Source organism: Amphiura filiformis, chromosome 14, assembly GCF_039555335.1.
Source record: "Amphiura filiformis chromosome 14, Afil_fr2py, whole genome shotgun sequence".
NCBI lineage: Eukaryota > Metazoa > Echinodermata > Ophiuroidea > Amphilepidida > Amphiuridae > Amphiura > Amphiura filiformis.
This window is the reverse complement of record NC_092641.1, coordinates 16,588,440-16,602,847: the sequence shown is the minus strand read 5'-3', so window position 1 is coordinate 16,602,847 and position 14,408 is coordinate 16,588,440. Positions and strand designations below refer to the sequence as shown.

At 37.0% G+C, this 14,408-nt stretch overlaps 1 protein-coding gene across 1 annotated transcript in view; it reads left to right on the top strand.

Annotated features, from left to right (window-relative positions):
- Positions 1-14,408, top strand: part of LOC140169774 (uncharacterized) — an 80,855-nt gene that overhangs the window by 20,773 nt on the left and 45,674 nt on the right. Inside the window, exons 4-5 of the mRNA XM_072193078.1 lie at positions 7,948-8,171; positions 10,867-10,887. Of these exons, the coding sequence (XP_072049179.1) occupies positions 7,948-8,171; positions 10,867-10,887 (245 nt within the window). The remainder of the gene's footprint in view (positions 1-7,947; positions 8,172-10,866; positions 10,888-14,408) is intronic.

Genomic DNA, 14,408 nt, shown 5'->3' with positions numbered 1-14,408 from the left:
CTCATCTAGTATCAATTTTTCTATTACATGGACATGTGTATGATAACAATGGTGCAAAAATCTGAGTTTTGATGATCCTCCGAATGAGCAAATTGCTGAATGGTCCTTTATGAGCTAATTAATTGGGGATTACTTGTTTGACATACATGTAACGCATTGGATGATCATGTGAATACATTAACTGACTAAGGAGTTATTCAGCCAAGTAATAAAGGAGCAACGCAAACCACTTCCGATTCCATAAAATCACGGAACTAATTTGTGCAAGTGTAAAAGATACACAATGTATTAGAAAAGATATCTGAGAAAGAAAGTAAGCTGTGATTTATAATAGTGCACTACACACAGACATAAACCCACAACAAGCCTCTGTGCACTTTCCAGGAATTCACTGTGGCCCAAAACACATATAACCATCATGTTTTGTGGTGAATTTGCAATTTCTATTATTATATGTGGCAATTGTTTTTTAATTATTGACCGACCCTGACTTTAGAGCAATACAAACCTTTCTTTTTTTAGGCCCTATTGAAACAGTTAACATGGTAATAAAAGTACAATAAACATATGATTACTCATTAGTGTTGGCTATTAAAACTATATAGTACAGGCCTGATGGACAAAGCAAATAAACACAAACAATACAAACGATGAACTAGTTCATGTCTAGGAAACAAACAAAGCAATATCTGACCTGTTTTATTTATGATCAAATTACATTTAAAGAGGTCTATACTATTAATACTAATTAGCTGCATAGTCACTCAGCTATATGAAAAGCATAACAACACACAATATGAAAAGGCTGACTTATTTTTATGTTTTGTTTGATATTGTTATATTATTGTAAAGACATAGACCTACCAGGTGAACTTGACTTCAAAAGTGACAGCGATGTGCGGACACCATTCGAAACTAGGGGTCTTAGAGAAGGTTAAAAAAAGGAGTATCTTTCTGTGAAATAGAGGAAATTTGATCAAAAGGGGGTCTTTCCATAAGATTGGGAAACATTTGGGGTCAAAATATGATAATTGACAATATTTGATACAAAATTATTAAAAAGTCATCAGAATTGTAAAAAAATAAGAATGAGGTCATTCAGTGAAAGATAATTAACAGCAAATTGTTCAAAAATCTTGTTGACATTAAAACAAAAAATGGGGACATGGTTGGAAAATGGGGGTCAATGTCACCACATATCCCGTCTCCTATTAAAAAAATATATATATATATGCGCTAAATATAGAAATCTAAACTATCAATAAGAATAATGTTAACATGAGGCAGCACATTGCATACCAGGTATGTATCTGGACTTGGCTAGGCCTATTTAATATTACAACAATGGGAAGCAAATGGATGGACATTAAGGCAGATGAATTATTTCAATTATTCATGATTATAGTCAGCCATTTGAAATAAAATAAAATTATTCCATCAAATTTCCTTGTGAATATTGATATTTTTGCCCTTGGATATTAAGGGAAATTTTGGGCCGCTGGATTAATTTCATCGTTATGATGTATAATTTCAACTGAATGAAAACAATGGACTACAGTAGAATTTAATGGTTTTTGGCTCTGAGCGAAGCTAAAAGGGCCTAACTGATCGCAACAGTTAGAGAGCCAATTCGGGCGTTGGTTTTTATGCTAAGGATGTTTGTCTGTTTGATATTTGGTCTTGAAATTTGTTTCTAAATTTTGCTTATTTATTCTTTAATCGATTGCACTCCAGGTAGATTTCAAATACTGTCGATAAAATATGATTTTTTGGTAAAAAAGCCACGATGAACGAGTTGTTTTGTGGTACCCCGTGTGTGCTAGAGATTATTTTGGTCTGTATAATTTAAGTTGCGCAAAAGTGACGGAAACCAACGGAGGGTAATTTCTTAAGATTCAGTTCAGATTCAGAAGTTATTTACTATTTCATAACTTTTCTTAACTATTTCTTTACAATTTAAATAAAGAAATAGTTGAGGAATGTCAAAAAATGGTCAAGAACATGTCTGAATCTTGAATAAATCTGAACTAATGAATCGGGTAAATGAATTTCCTAGTGGACTATTTTTCCTTGCGCAAGTGCACATATTTTTGTGACCTCAATTTTTGTGCAAAAACACTGACCGAAAGTCATGAAAAATGTTCGTATTTCATCACACTCATTGTAGTTTTGTTAGAATATAGTTTTAAAAAGTCAATTTAATCATATTGTGGACATGATTCTGAGGGAAAATTATATTTTCAATGAGATTTTACTTTACCCCACTTCGCAATATTGGAACAATTTCAGTATTTTTCCATAGCAAAAACAGTCTAAATAAATGATGTTCCACTTTGCACAACAATTTTATACTTCAGAATATCGAAGATTGATATGTTTTCTCTTGAAAAACAACATGGTTTTTAGGCCAGGACTTCTTAAGAAATTCAAGACCAAGGTTTATTTGATCGATGTTACGTCGATGGTCCCCGATCTCGCCATGATTTCAGGGTTGCCAAAAGATTTCAGCCCGAATCGCGGGTCAAATAATCAAAAAGTCGCCCAATTTTTCTCTTTACCATTGGTTTCTATGGGACAGGAAACTCTCGGAAGTCGCGGGAGCCAATGTTGAAAAGTCGCCCAAATTTTTTCTTAACCATTGGTTTCTATGGGACAGGAAATTGTCAAAAGTCGCGGGGAAAATCTTCAAAAGTCGCCCAATTGGGCTACCAAATCGCGGGTTTGGCAACCCTGCATGATTTTGGTCTGCAGCTTGTTTTATATTTACAATCAGGAGGTCATGACCTATGGCGTATTGATCGATTCTGATCTGTTCTGATTGGATGGTCTCAAGGTCGTCACAGTTATGAATAATAATTCACAAGGTCATGGGGGGGTGGCAGTAATAGAAAAGGTCCAAATAATGTTGGATAATGAACATAATAATGTACATAATAATAATAATAGTTGAATTCAAATGTGACTGAAATTAGTGGTTTCAGAAATCATTGATTGCAAGTTGCAAAGTTTCATCTTTTACTATAGGCTGTGCAATATTAATCATGAGCTAAATTTTGAGAGAAATCAAAAGGAATGGCAAGCAATCAATGACAGCAGGGGTGGGGAAATCACTTTTTTTAGTATTCCCTGATCAGAAAAAAGTTACAAAGATCAATTATGTGACCCGATGGCTGCTTTCGGAAACTAATAACAACTAGTAGGCCTATGGGCATGAAATTTGGTAGGTACAGTCAACATTTATAGCCACATTTTCGGAAGGTCATTTCGGGGTCACCAGAGGTCATCTGAGGTCAAATTAGTAAAAACTACTGGATGGGCGTGAAACTTGGTGGATACAGTCGACATTGGAGTCAAATTTTTGGAAGGTCATTTCGGGGTCATCTGACGTCAAATTAGTAAAAACTGTCATATGGGCATGAAACTTGGTAGGTTCAGTCAGCGCAAAATATGGTAATTAAGTACCTAATTTGCATAATTTATGCGTAATAAGCAAAATACCTTGTGAACAGATTATCTGGAGATCCGTATGGGGTACAGTGACGTAACTTAGTGGGGAGTAGCGTGGCCAGATGTTCTCGACCTAATTAGATTATCAGCGCAAAATATGCTAATTAAGTACCTAATTTGCATAATTTATGCGTATTTGATGCGTATCAAGCAAAAAACCCTTGTGAACAGCTTATCTGGAGATCCGTATGGGGTACAGTGACGTAACTTGGTGGGGAGTAAGCGTGGCCAGATGTTCTCGACCTGATAAGATTTTCAGCGCAAAATATGCTAATTAAGTACCTAATTTGCATAATTTTAAATGCGTATTTGATGCATATCAAGCAAAAACCCTTGTGAACACCTTATCTGGAGATCCGTATGGGGTACAGTGACGTAACTTGGTGAGGAGTAAGCGGGGCCAGAGGTTCTCGACCTGATTAGATTTTGAGCGTAAAATATGGTAATTAAGTACCTAATTTGCATAATATATGCGTAATAAGCAAAATACCTTGTGAACAGATTGATACTGGAGATCCGTATGGGGTACAGTGACGTAACTTGGTGGGGGGTTGCATGACCAGAGGTTCTCGACCTGATTAGATTTTCAGCGCAACATACTTTATCCAATTTCGTGAGGTCAAAGGTCACATAAAAGGTCAAAGGTCAACTGAGGTCACCAAATCTTTTAATAATTAATTTTCAACTGTGTATCACATATCCAAATAACAGCTTGATCGGTCATGTAATTAAGGAAATATGACGACTTTAAGATAGTCGCTTTCCATGTTAAGTATAGCAAAGTAGCACTTTCAATGAGTGATAACTCGTAAAGGAAGCATCTTTCTGTTTTGATTTATTACTTTGATGAAATAGTTCTTTGGTATTGCCAAATTTGATTGCAAATTTGTAAGGTGGGCCCTGAACCCCGCCATTTAAAGCCAAATTTTGGAAGGTCATTTTGGGGTCACCAGGGGTCATCTGAGGTCAAATTAGTAAAACTGTCGTATGGGCATGAAACTTGGTGGGTACAGTCAACATTTCAAGCCAAATTTTTGGAAGGTCATTTCGGGGGCCATCTGAGGTCAAATTAGTAAAAACTGTCGGATGGGCATGCAACTTGGTGGGTACAGTCAACATTTAAAACCAAATATTTGGAAGGTCATTTTGAGAGTTACCAGGGGTCAGGGGGCTGAGGTCAAATTAGTAAAAACTGTCGGATGGGCATGAAACTTGGTGGGTATAGTCAACATTTAAAGCCAAATTTTTGGAAGGTCATTTCGGGGTCACCAGGGGTCATCTGAGGTCAAATTAGTAAAAACTGTTGTATATGCATGAAACTTGGTGGGTACAGTCAACATATAAAACCAAATATTTGGAAGGTCATTTCAGAGTCACCAGGGGTCATCTGAGGTCAAATTAGTAAAAACTGCCGTATGGGTATGAAACTTGGTGGGTACAGTCAACATTTAAAGCCAAATTTTTGGAAGGTCATTTTTGAGGCCACCAGGGGTCATCTGAGGTCAAATTAGTAAAAACTGTCATATGGGCATGAAACTTAGCACGGGGGGGTACAGTCAACATTTAGAGCCAATTTTTAGAAGGTCATTTCAGGGCCACCAGGGGTCATCTGAGGTCATATTAGTAAAAACATGCAAAAACATTGCAGGGGCATGAAACTTGGTGGGTACAGTTACCATCAGCCAGATAATCGTGCCCAGCCGATAACCGCCAAATTCATTTACCTCTCTACCAAAAGTTATCGCAAAAGCAGGCGGTCACAAAAGCAGGCGAGACTCGTGGTTCGAGAACCGCCTTGTTACCCTCTGAAATGGCCTTTCCTGTGGTGCTAAATGTGCAAAACCATCTGGACCCCACCGGGACCCTTAAGGGACCCCGGCCGTGCTGGGCAAGAGTTCCGCTCGCTATGCTTAGCAAGTTCAGGATTTTTTGGGTCAGCTTGTGACATCTCTGACCATGCTGACTGTTGCATTTAGTCTGAAACTTGGTGGGTAGTCACCAATTAGATCCTTATTCAGACTAACACTATTCTTGACATTAGGCCTATTTTGATACATTTTGATTAGTTTAGACCCATTTGGACCCTTTTCCATCCAATTCCACCCGTTTCGATCCATGTGGCTAAATAGTAATTCCCAAAATTGATTGATGTATCATTGTATGCTCTGCAAATGAGATAGCTACCAACCGACCAGATGTACCCATTGAATGTAATATGTCACATATACTCAAATGATTTCACCTGTTGCACATTCGACATTCGACTGTCACCATATAAAGCACAGAGCCAGAGCGCCATTGGTGCTCTTGTTTAAGGAGTAATGCTTTCTTTTGTATCAATTAAAAAACAATTTCCGCTGATTGGATCACAGCAGGGGTGTGAGTTTCCAGGTTTTGCCCTGAAATAAAGCAAAATGTGAATTGTCAGACATTTTTATGTTCATTTTACTCTTTGTCAGTTGGTTTCTACTTTCATGGCAAAAGTTTAGGTGAAACTGAAAGGAGGTGTTTGGGGTGATGTGTCAATTTCCGTTTAATCTGCTAAACGTTGAAACTTTAAAAAAATTGGACATTGAACATTTAAAAGAGGTCATGCGCCATGAGTTGGGACACCTAATTTGGAGGGGGAGTAACACTTTTCCGCTTTCAGTGATGTTTATGATGTCACATTTTCTATAATACTTGTCATACAGTGATAAATCTGGTGTCATTTCAAAGTGTAATTAATAGGCCTACTCTTTCCATACCAACAAATAAAATAGGTTAAAATTATTTTATGATTAATTAATTAATTAATAAATAGGTGATTGAGGGGTTGGCTAGGGAGCCGGTTGCTAGGGAGCCGGTGGCTAGGGAGCCATTTTCACACTTTAAAAGTTTATTTTAAAGAAACAGGAAGGTCCATGTGTCATGAAAACACAATTTCTGGATTAACAGACCCCAAATACATAAATAGACACCAAAATGAAACAAAAAAGCATTAAAACAAGAAATTATACATCATTTTATTACAAATATATATTTTTGAGACCCCCCCCCCTTCCTGAAAATGGTATTTTGGCCAGTACAGGCTCATTTCTTGGCCAATTTTCATTAAAAAGGTATCAAAATGCTCAGGAAAACAAGCCTCATCAAGTAAGATGTTACTTAGCTGCAAGATGAAAGCCATTTTAATTTTCAAAATTTTCCATGTGTTACCGAAAGGGGTCCCAACTTATGACACATGACCAAGAATAGTTTATATTTTGGCACATTTGTATCTTTATTACACAATACACAAGTAGTACCTTTGTCTACTTTACTTATGAATTTAGTTTTTTGTATCCCCGGTCAACAAACCATTCTGTGATTGTAGCTGACAGTTTGATTGCTGATGTTGTTTCATTACGATCTATTAATAAAAAATGTTTCCTAGAAAGGTTAATGTACTTTATAAGAAGCGCATGTTATTAACACCGGAAACGCCTACGCTTTCTTATAAATTTTAACTTGAATTTTGTAAAAGTTGCTACATGTAGAGTAAGAAAGTGATGAAACATGAGGCTGTGGCTTTGGTAATTCTTTGTTATCAAGCTTTTTGTGGTCTAATTTTAAAAATTGACATGACAAGAATTACAAATTGATTTTGATACATGATTTTGCCACCTTTAATACCGTATGATGAGAGGAGGTCCCAGAGACAGAGGTCAGGGTTCACCACAATAATTGTCGCTTGTATCCCCTCCCCCTTGACACTCTCCCTGGATCAACCACCGCCACCCCCATGTAGAAATGAAACCTTTGGGGTTCATTTGATCTTTGTTAAATGTTTTCATGTCCAAACTTATAGGCCTATAATTATGGTAAATATGACCAAATGACTGGGAAAAGAATCGCTGTGGTACCTGTCACCTGATGATGAGATGAAAAAACACTTTTATCAGACTGTACAATACTAACCAAATCCCCTGACCTGAAGAACACAGCAGACCAACTTATGACTCAACTGTTTGCTTTTAAATCTACTACATTGCAATTGATATATCTCATTCTTACATTCTGTTCCTTCACCCAGATGCATGATCTTTACCCTGACGGTTTCATTGAGAACCCAGACCATACATCGGTTCAAACCACCCTCACCCCTAAAGTACTAAACCATATAATTAAAATGATCTTTTTTCCACTCAACTATTCTCTCATATTTCTTAACCCCCTGAGCACTACATGCCAATCTAACATTGCCCCTGATTGGTTAATTACATGATATCTTAATTTTAATCACCAATCAGAATGGAGCTTTGCAAATAATTCACCCCAATTTTTTGTGTGGTGAAATTATTCTAACAATGTTGCTGATTGGGCCAATTGATAATGAAAACTTCTTTTTGGCCAATCGACAGGTAGTTCTCATGGGGTTAACATTGCAATTGATATATCTTGTTCTTATTTTTTCTCCACACAGTTATCTTTACCCTGATGGGTGTGATGAGAACCCAGACCTTACATCAATTCAAACCAAACCCCCTGAAGAACACATTCACGTGTCCCAGGACCAATATGAGTTATACTGTGAGATGGGCTCCACCTTCCAATTGTGTAAGATTTGTGCGGAGAACGATAAAGATGTCAAATTAGAACCATGCGGGCATTTGCTGTGTACTCCATGCCTGAATGCATGGCAGGTAAGTGCATGGGTGGGTGGAAAACCAGACCAAAAGATCCATCTAACTATACCATTTTTTTCACCCTGATGTGGCAGAGATGTCAGTGCACATTTCATTGGATTCAGCTTCAAATTACTAGTGTTTGCTCAAAGCTCTGGCATACACAGGCCTGCACTCTTAAAGACATCACATGGATGATCACGCAAAACAGCTGCCTAAGCACTTTGATGTCACTGCCACAACACATCAGGGTGAAAATGGTATAGTTTTTTAGTTTTCTTCCAAAGCTGAGCTCCCTCTTCCCCCCATCTCTAACCAAACTGGAAGAGGGGAAAAATACAGGGGCCAGATTAGAATTAATTTGAGAAACTTCATAAATATTAATACCTCTCATAGCAGTCCAGTTAGCGCAATCAACAATTAAATTGGGTGCTATAATTGAAGACTGAATTAAAAAGACTAGTTTGTGTATGACGTCCTGTCAACCAGACCAAAAATGCTGTACTGCGCAGGTCAGCAACCAATCATGCTGCGCCTTTGCCCTGACGTCAGATGCAAATAGTCTTTTTAGTTCGGCCTCCAATTATATAGACACTGATGCGTGATAGTACCAGGTTGAGCCCATGCTAGTAGTCCCGGGCAGTGGTGTGAAGTTTTGTTCTCATGAAATAATTCTGCTACTTTGAAATTTCCCTGGACCTGGGTAGCTGATCCTGGCTGCAGTAGTGTCTGTAGGTCAATTAGGACTTGAGCTAATCTCCAACTGTTTATAATAAGGTTTATGGAATGATTTGGACCAGTGATCTGTAACTTCTATGAGGTGTGTGGGTTTGGCAGCGCACTATGAAGAGCAATGCCCTCAGGTTGGGTCACAGCTAAGGGTGATCAATAAATCCAAGAAATCAATCAAATGATTTCCCTAGAATAAAGCTTGTTTCATTATTAGGGTGTTATTAATCTTCTGGTTTGTTCCCTTTAATATTACCACCATCGATTGATATCTCAATTAAATCCTTGTCTTTAATTTGTCAGTACTGTCATCTATTCATTATGAGACACCTTCAGGGTTGCCACAATGGCAGACCAAATGTGCGGCAAGTACCACATCAAGGTGGCGGCAGACAGTGATCAAGTAGCCTCAGATTAAGACTAATTTGGAAAAGGCACTCAAATTCTTAATATTTGGGTGCTTCTGGCAATAAAATGGCTTGGGTAAACTACTGAAACATTCACATTATATATCTAGACCATTATGGTTTACAAATTGGGTTTGCAAAAATTTGCTAAGTGCAGGGGGAGGATTCTTTAGCAAAGGGGGGGGGGGGGTAAGCAATGTTTGGTAACCCGAGAAAGAGGGCTAGCATTTTTGGCAGGCTATTTTGAAATTTACCCACCTGGAGAACAGCCCCTAAAATTACCATAAAACATGATGTTTTAGAAATAATAGAAAACTTCCCTGAAAACTACATTTTTAGCACCTTTATACTTTTTCTTAGGTGCGGCAGGTGATTTAAAAGGAGCCCAATTGGGTGGCTAAGGCACCTTTTGGCAACACTGGACACCATTGTTATCAATGATAACATTTAGTGTTCGGAAAGGTCATCCATGTGTTTATTTATAACTATTTTATTTCCTTATTCGCATGTGTGATTATGATAAAAAAAGAGAACAGGGAAATACAACTTGGATTTCAAGTAAGGAAATTGCATATGATTCCAAACCGGGGGTACTCAGTACAAATGACCATACGGGGACGTGCACGCAAACATGGGTAGCATTTTCAGCCTTCTGGTATATCAATGACCCCTTTTTCAAAGCCTATTTTGGTATATGAATGGGTCCTTTTTCAAAATTTTCTCAATTTTTTCGGAAAACAGCCCAATTTTTCCCTAATCTAGCCAAAATTTTCAAAATTTTCCCAAAATTTAGGGAAAATTTGTAAAAACTAAGACAATTTTGGGTAAATTTGGCCGAAAATTTTGACTTATGGTATATCAATGGGTCCAAATTTCTTGAAAAATTGGTATATTTATGGGTCTACTTCCAAAATTTCAGCGGCACGTCCCTACCAAAACCAAACTTGAGTACCCCCGGTTCCAAACAAAGCAAATGGTACCTTACCAATGAAACACAGTTACATAACACTTGATTTTATCAGAAGCATAGAATGTTGCAAGTTTGCATATTAACCTATCACATGCTTATATAATTTCTAGCCAAGAATCTATTGGGTTTTCTGTTTTGTGTATATAGGATTTCCAAATTTTGTGAGTGTATGTACTCACACAATGACATCATAGTCCTCCATAACATGAAAGAATGTTGGTACTACATGTACATGTACCAGGGACCGTTAAGCTGTTACAAACTCACAACGGGTCTTTTTAAAATTTGTTTGGCCTATATGAGGCAGAAAAAATAAGACTCATAACACCATGTATTGATATAGAATGGCGTGCACGCAGTTGGGCGCAGTGCTTACGCTATTTGTGTGTTGCATATTATATAATACATATGTGATGTGTGTATGAATTTATGCGAGCATGAGTTGGGACTTTATTGGACGCGCGCAGTAACAAAAGCATAAGAATAATTTTTGCCTTATACATGTATAAGCCAAACAAATTTTGTGAAGGAGAATTTTGGCAATGTGTATTTTCTGGACACTTACAAGTTTTAAAACTAACCTTATTGTCTTTTTTCTTTGTTTCAGCTTCGGATGAACTCAAGCAAGGTAAATATGGTATGAAATCTTAGATTTTGTGCGTGGGTTGGATATCTTGATCTAGACATGCAATATCAGTTTCATTCAACTGTTGTGTGTTGCTTACTGATGAAACTGTTACTGATTTTATTACAAACCTCAACATTTTCTGAGTTGGTAGAAAGTTATCTCCATGGACGGAAAAGATAACAGACCAATCGCAACCAGTCAAAGTCTCCGCATCACCTGATAATGAGGGCATATTGTTCTGTGAAATGGTGAAACTCCTACGCACGTACCACATGTTTTTATGGTCTTTCGTGAAAACGCGAAGACACACAAAGCTCTATCGCATATATGTGAAGTGTTAGACATGGCACGGTGGAACAGTCGGCCCTCATGAATATGCGAGAATTCACAGCATACAAAACTTGGAGAATGGTTTCAATTGATCTGTAGTTGTCTGTGGTTATCACTCCCCAAAATGCAATTCAATATCTTCCCCAGGGTATATAGCTAGCCACCCATCATTTTAGACAGGCAGTTTGCTCTTGGGACAGGCCAAATTAATGCCTGTGAGCTGTGACATGTATGCTAAATTCAAAAAGTAATGCTTGAATAAGTTTTGTGAGCTCAAAACAAGATTAGATTTTAAATCAGAGCTATAGCAATAGCTATTTTTTTTAACTGACTGATCCCCCAGAAGGGGTAGAGTTAGGGTTTAATATGTTTTCAGGGGTCAAATTTTGGACAGGCAGTTTTGGTGAAAATGACAGGCACATGTATTATCCTAGCTAAGACCCTGCCCACAGGCTACTCAAAATTAATAAAAATCAGTCAAAATCTTTCTCAGACATATAAAATGAGCCGGGAGGAAGAGGTTATAAAATGATCAACAAACTTTTTGATGACAAATACATATATATTCTTGTTACTTTCCTTTGATTGTAATAAATGTCAAGAGATATGATATCATCATGACAAAATGACACATTAAAGTAAACCATTACTAAAATCCCGGAATGCACCTTTGAAGTGACTCTGGTCAATTTCATGATCATTAGAAACTTCCTATTTTCTATACATATGTGGTTTCCGTTTCACATACGCCCACGTAATATTATGGATAAAGGAAAATAATACAAAATAATACAAAAAATCGGTTTTTTTTATAAAGATGATAACTTTGATTTGTTGCAATATGAAACACCTACTCCCCATTCCAGAAAAATATAGCACTAATGTTTTTGGATCAAACAAAATATCATCCTGTTTTGCCAAATGAAGCTTAGCTAAATCTTAATCCTTTAGCTAGTTCTAACTGACAATAAATGTCAAATTTTGATAGTTTTACAATTTGAGGGGAAATTGGCCAAAAACATGCAATTTTGCATGGTTTCTTAAAATTCAAAGACTTGGCACAAGTCTATAGATGCATTTAAAATCTTGCTCATATTTTTAATATTTTATATTAATTTTGATATAAATTGGTTATAAAAGGTATTAGAAAATGTGTTTTCCAAAAGTTAGATTGCATAATCTGGAATTAGTCTTAGTACAAGTCTTTGGGCTTGATAATTTGTAACATCATATGAAAAATACCCTAAAAATGCATGTTTTTGGTCCTTATTTCCAAAAATTGGACAAATATTAAAATTTGACTTTACTGCCAGTTAGAACTAATCAAAGGATTAGGATTTAGCTATGTTTCATTTGGTAGAAATTGATATATTTTATTTATAAAAAATAGCGCTGTAGGTATAGACTATGCCATAGTCGAATTTTGATTTAAAAAATATGTTATTATTAATCATGATGAACGCATTCCGTTGAACTCAAAATTATACTGATGTTTCTTAGAATTAAAGTGTTCAATAGTAAAATGGTCATAAAGAGTTTAAATAATTAGATGATTAGTGACAATAAAAGTTATATTGAATGCAATATATCTTGCTTAAATTTAATTGCTCTTTTAATATTGAACAATTCTGATTTTGGAGTCTACCAGTTTATTGATCGCGAAAGGTCGAGTAAAAAATCCGACTATGTACTTTGACTTTTAAGCAGAACTTTACCCCGGGACTTTGGTCTCTAAAAACACACTGTCAATCATACATGTACTTCGTTTATCAATCCAATTTAACCGCAAGTACCAAGCATGGTAGTGAGACGCGCTAAATGTACGTCCATACACACCACTGAGAGTTTAGCTTTCGCGCCAGATCAAAAATGCCGCAAATTCCATAGATTGCTGTGTACGATGTAGTTAATGGTAATAGCACGTGCCCGGAGGATTTAAACCATAGCGAGATATGGGCGACCAATCACAAGCCAGATCCACTTAAAGATGCATTACATCATGGCCAATTTTAGTTAGGCCAGAAATTGGCCTAACTCTCCATAGAGTCCCGTGTTAAGAATCTTAACCGCAAGTCAAAGTAAGTAGTCCACTTGGGAAGCTAACAAACAGAGGGAGTACGATGATTGAAAATATCAGATGTAAAAATCTATCAATTGCACACAAATTAATACAAATCATTGTTTTATGCTTTTAAAAATGTAATTTAGCCAGAGTATGCAAAATGGGCAAGTGGACTACGGAGAAGTCTACTGTAGGTACTGCACACTTAATAATAATTAGTAATGTGACCAGGAAAGGGGTGTTATGCCTCTTTACTACATACATGTGTACTAATGAAGGAGTATGGGATACAGAGGTACCCTCTGCTGCCTGCGGTCCTGGGTTTTAATCCCCTGTGATGTTAACTTGCCCCAGTGGCCACTAGTCAAAAAGCACCCTAAACAAGTATTTGCGAGGTCTGAAAATGCACCACTAAATAATTATGACAAGTACAATTTCCTACCATAGAAATGAAGTATTGGCATTATTTGTACCCCTTTTAGAAGCAAGTAAGAATTCCACAAGAGTTGCTTATTACACAACAAGATTCCTATTGTTTCCGCCTGCACAGGTACACCATCGCCAACTGGTACACACAGAGTACCTACAGAGTACCAATTCTATTACTGCACAGGATCCACCAGCAGTGGTACGGCACTGGTACTACACTGATACTCCCCTGGTACTGCACAGTACCAGTCAAGTACCTTAGCAAAGGAGTACCTATTATGGAGATGCCCCCAATAGGAATCTTGTAGTGTAGGTTAAAACAATATGTTGAATACAGTTTATGTGAAATTCTTGAAAGCTACACAAACATTATCATTGCAAACTGTTAAAGCAATTTTTTATGTAGATTAATGTCTGACACTGTTTGCCCAACCACCTTGCATATTCTGACTGTAGTGACATCCTGAGTGACAATGCAAGTGTTTTGTAATGCTGAACAATTCAGATACATTTAAAATCTGATCAAGCCTGAATGTGTGACAACTGCATTCTGTTATTAGGTCTGTGCACTCATTGTTGATTTCTTCTCTTTAGTTAACCCACCACCTGTATACACCCACATAACATCCATTTTTTAAGTCACACATTCCCTCAATAGCTGCCATTAGGCAAGTATCTCAGTTTCCACAGGCATTCCTTT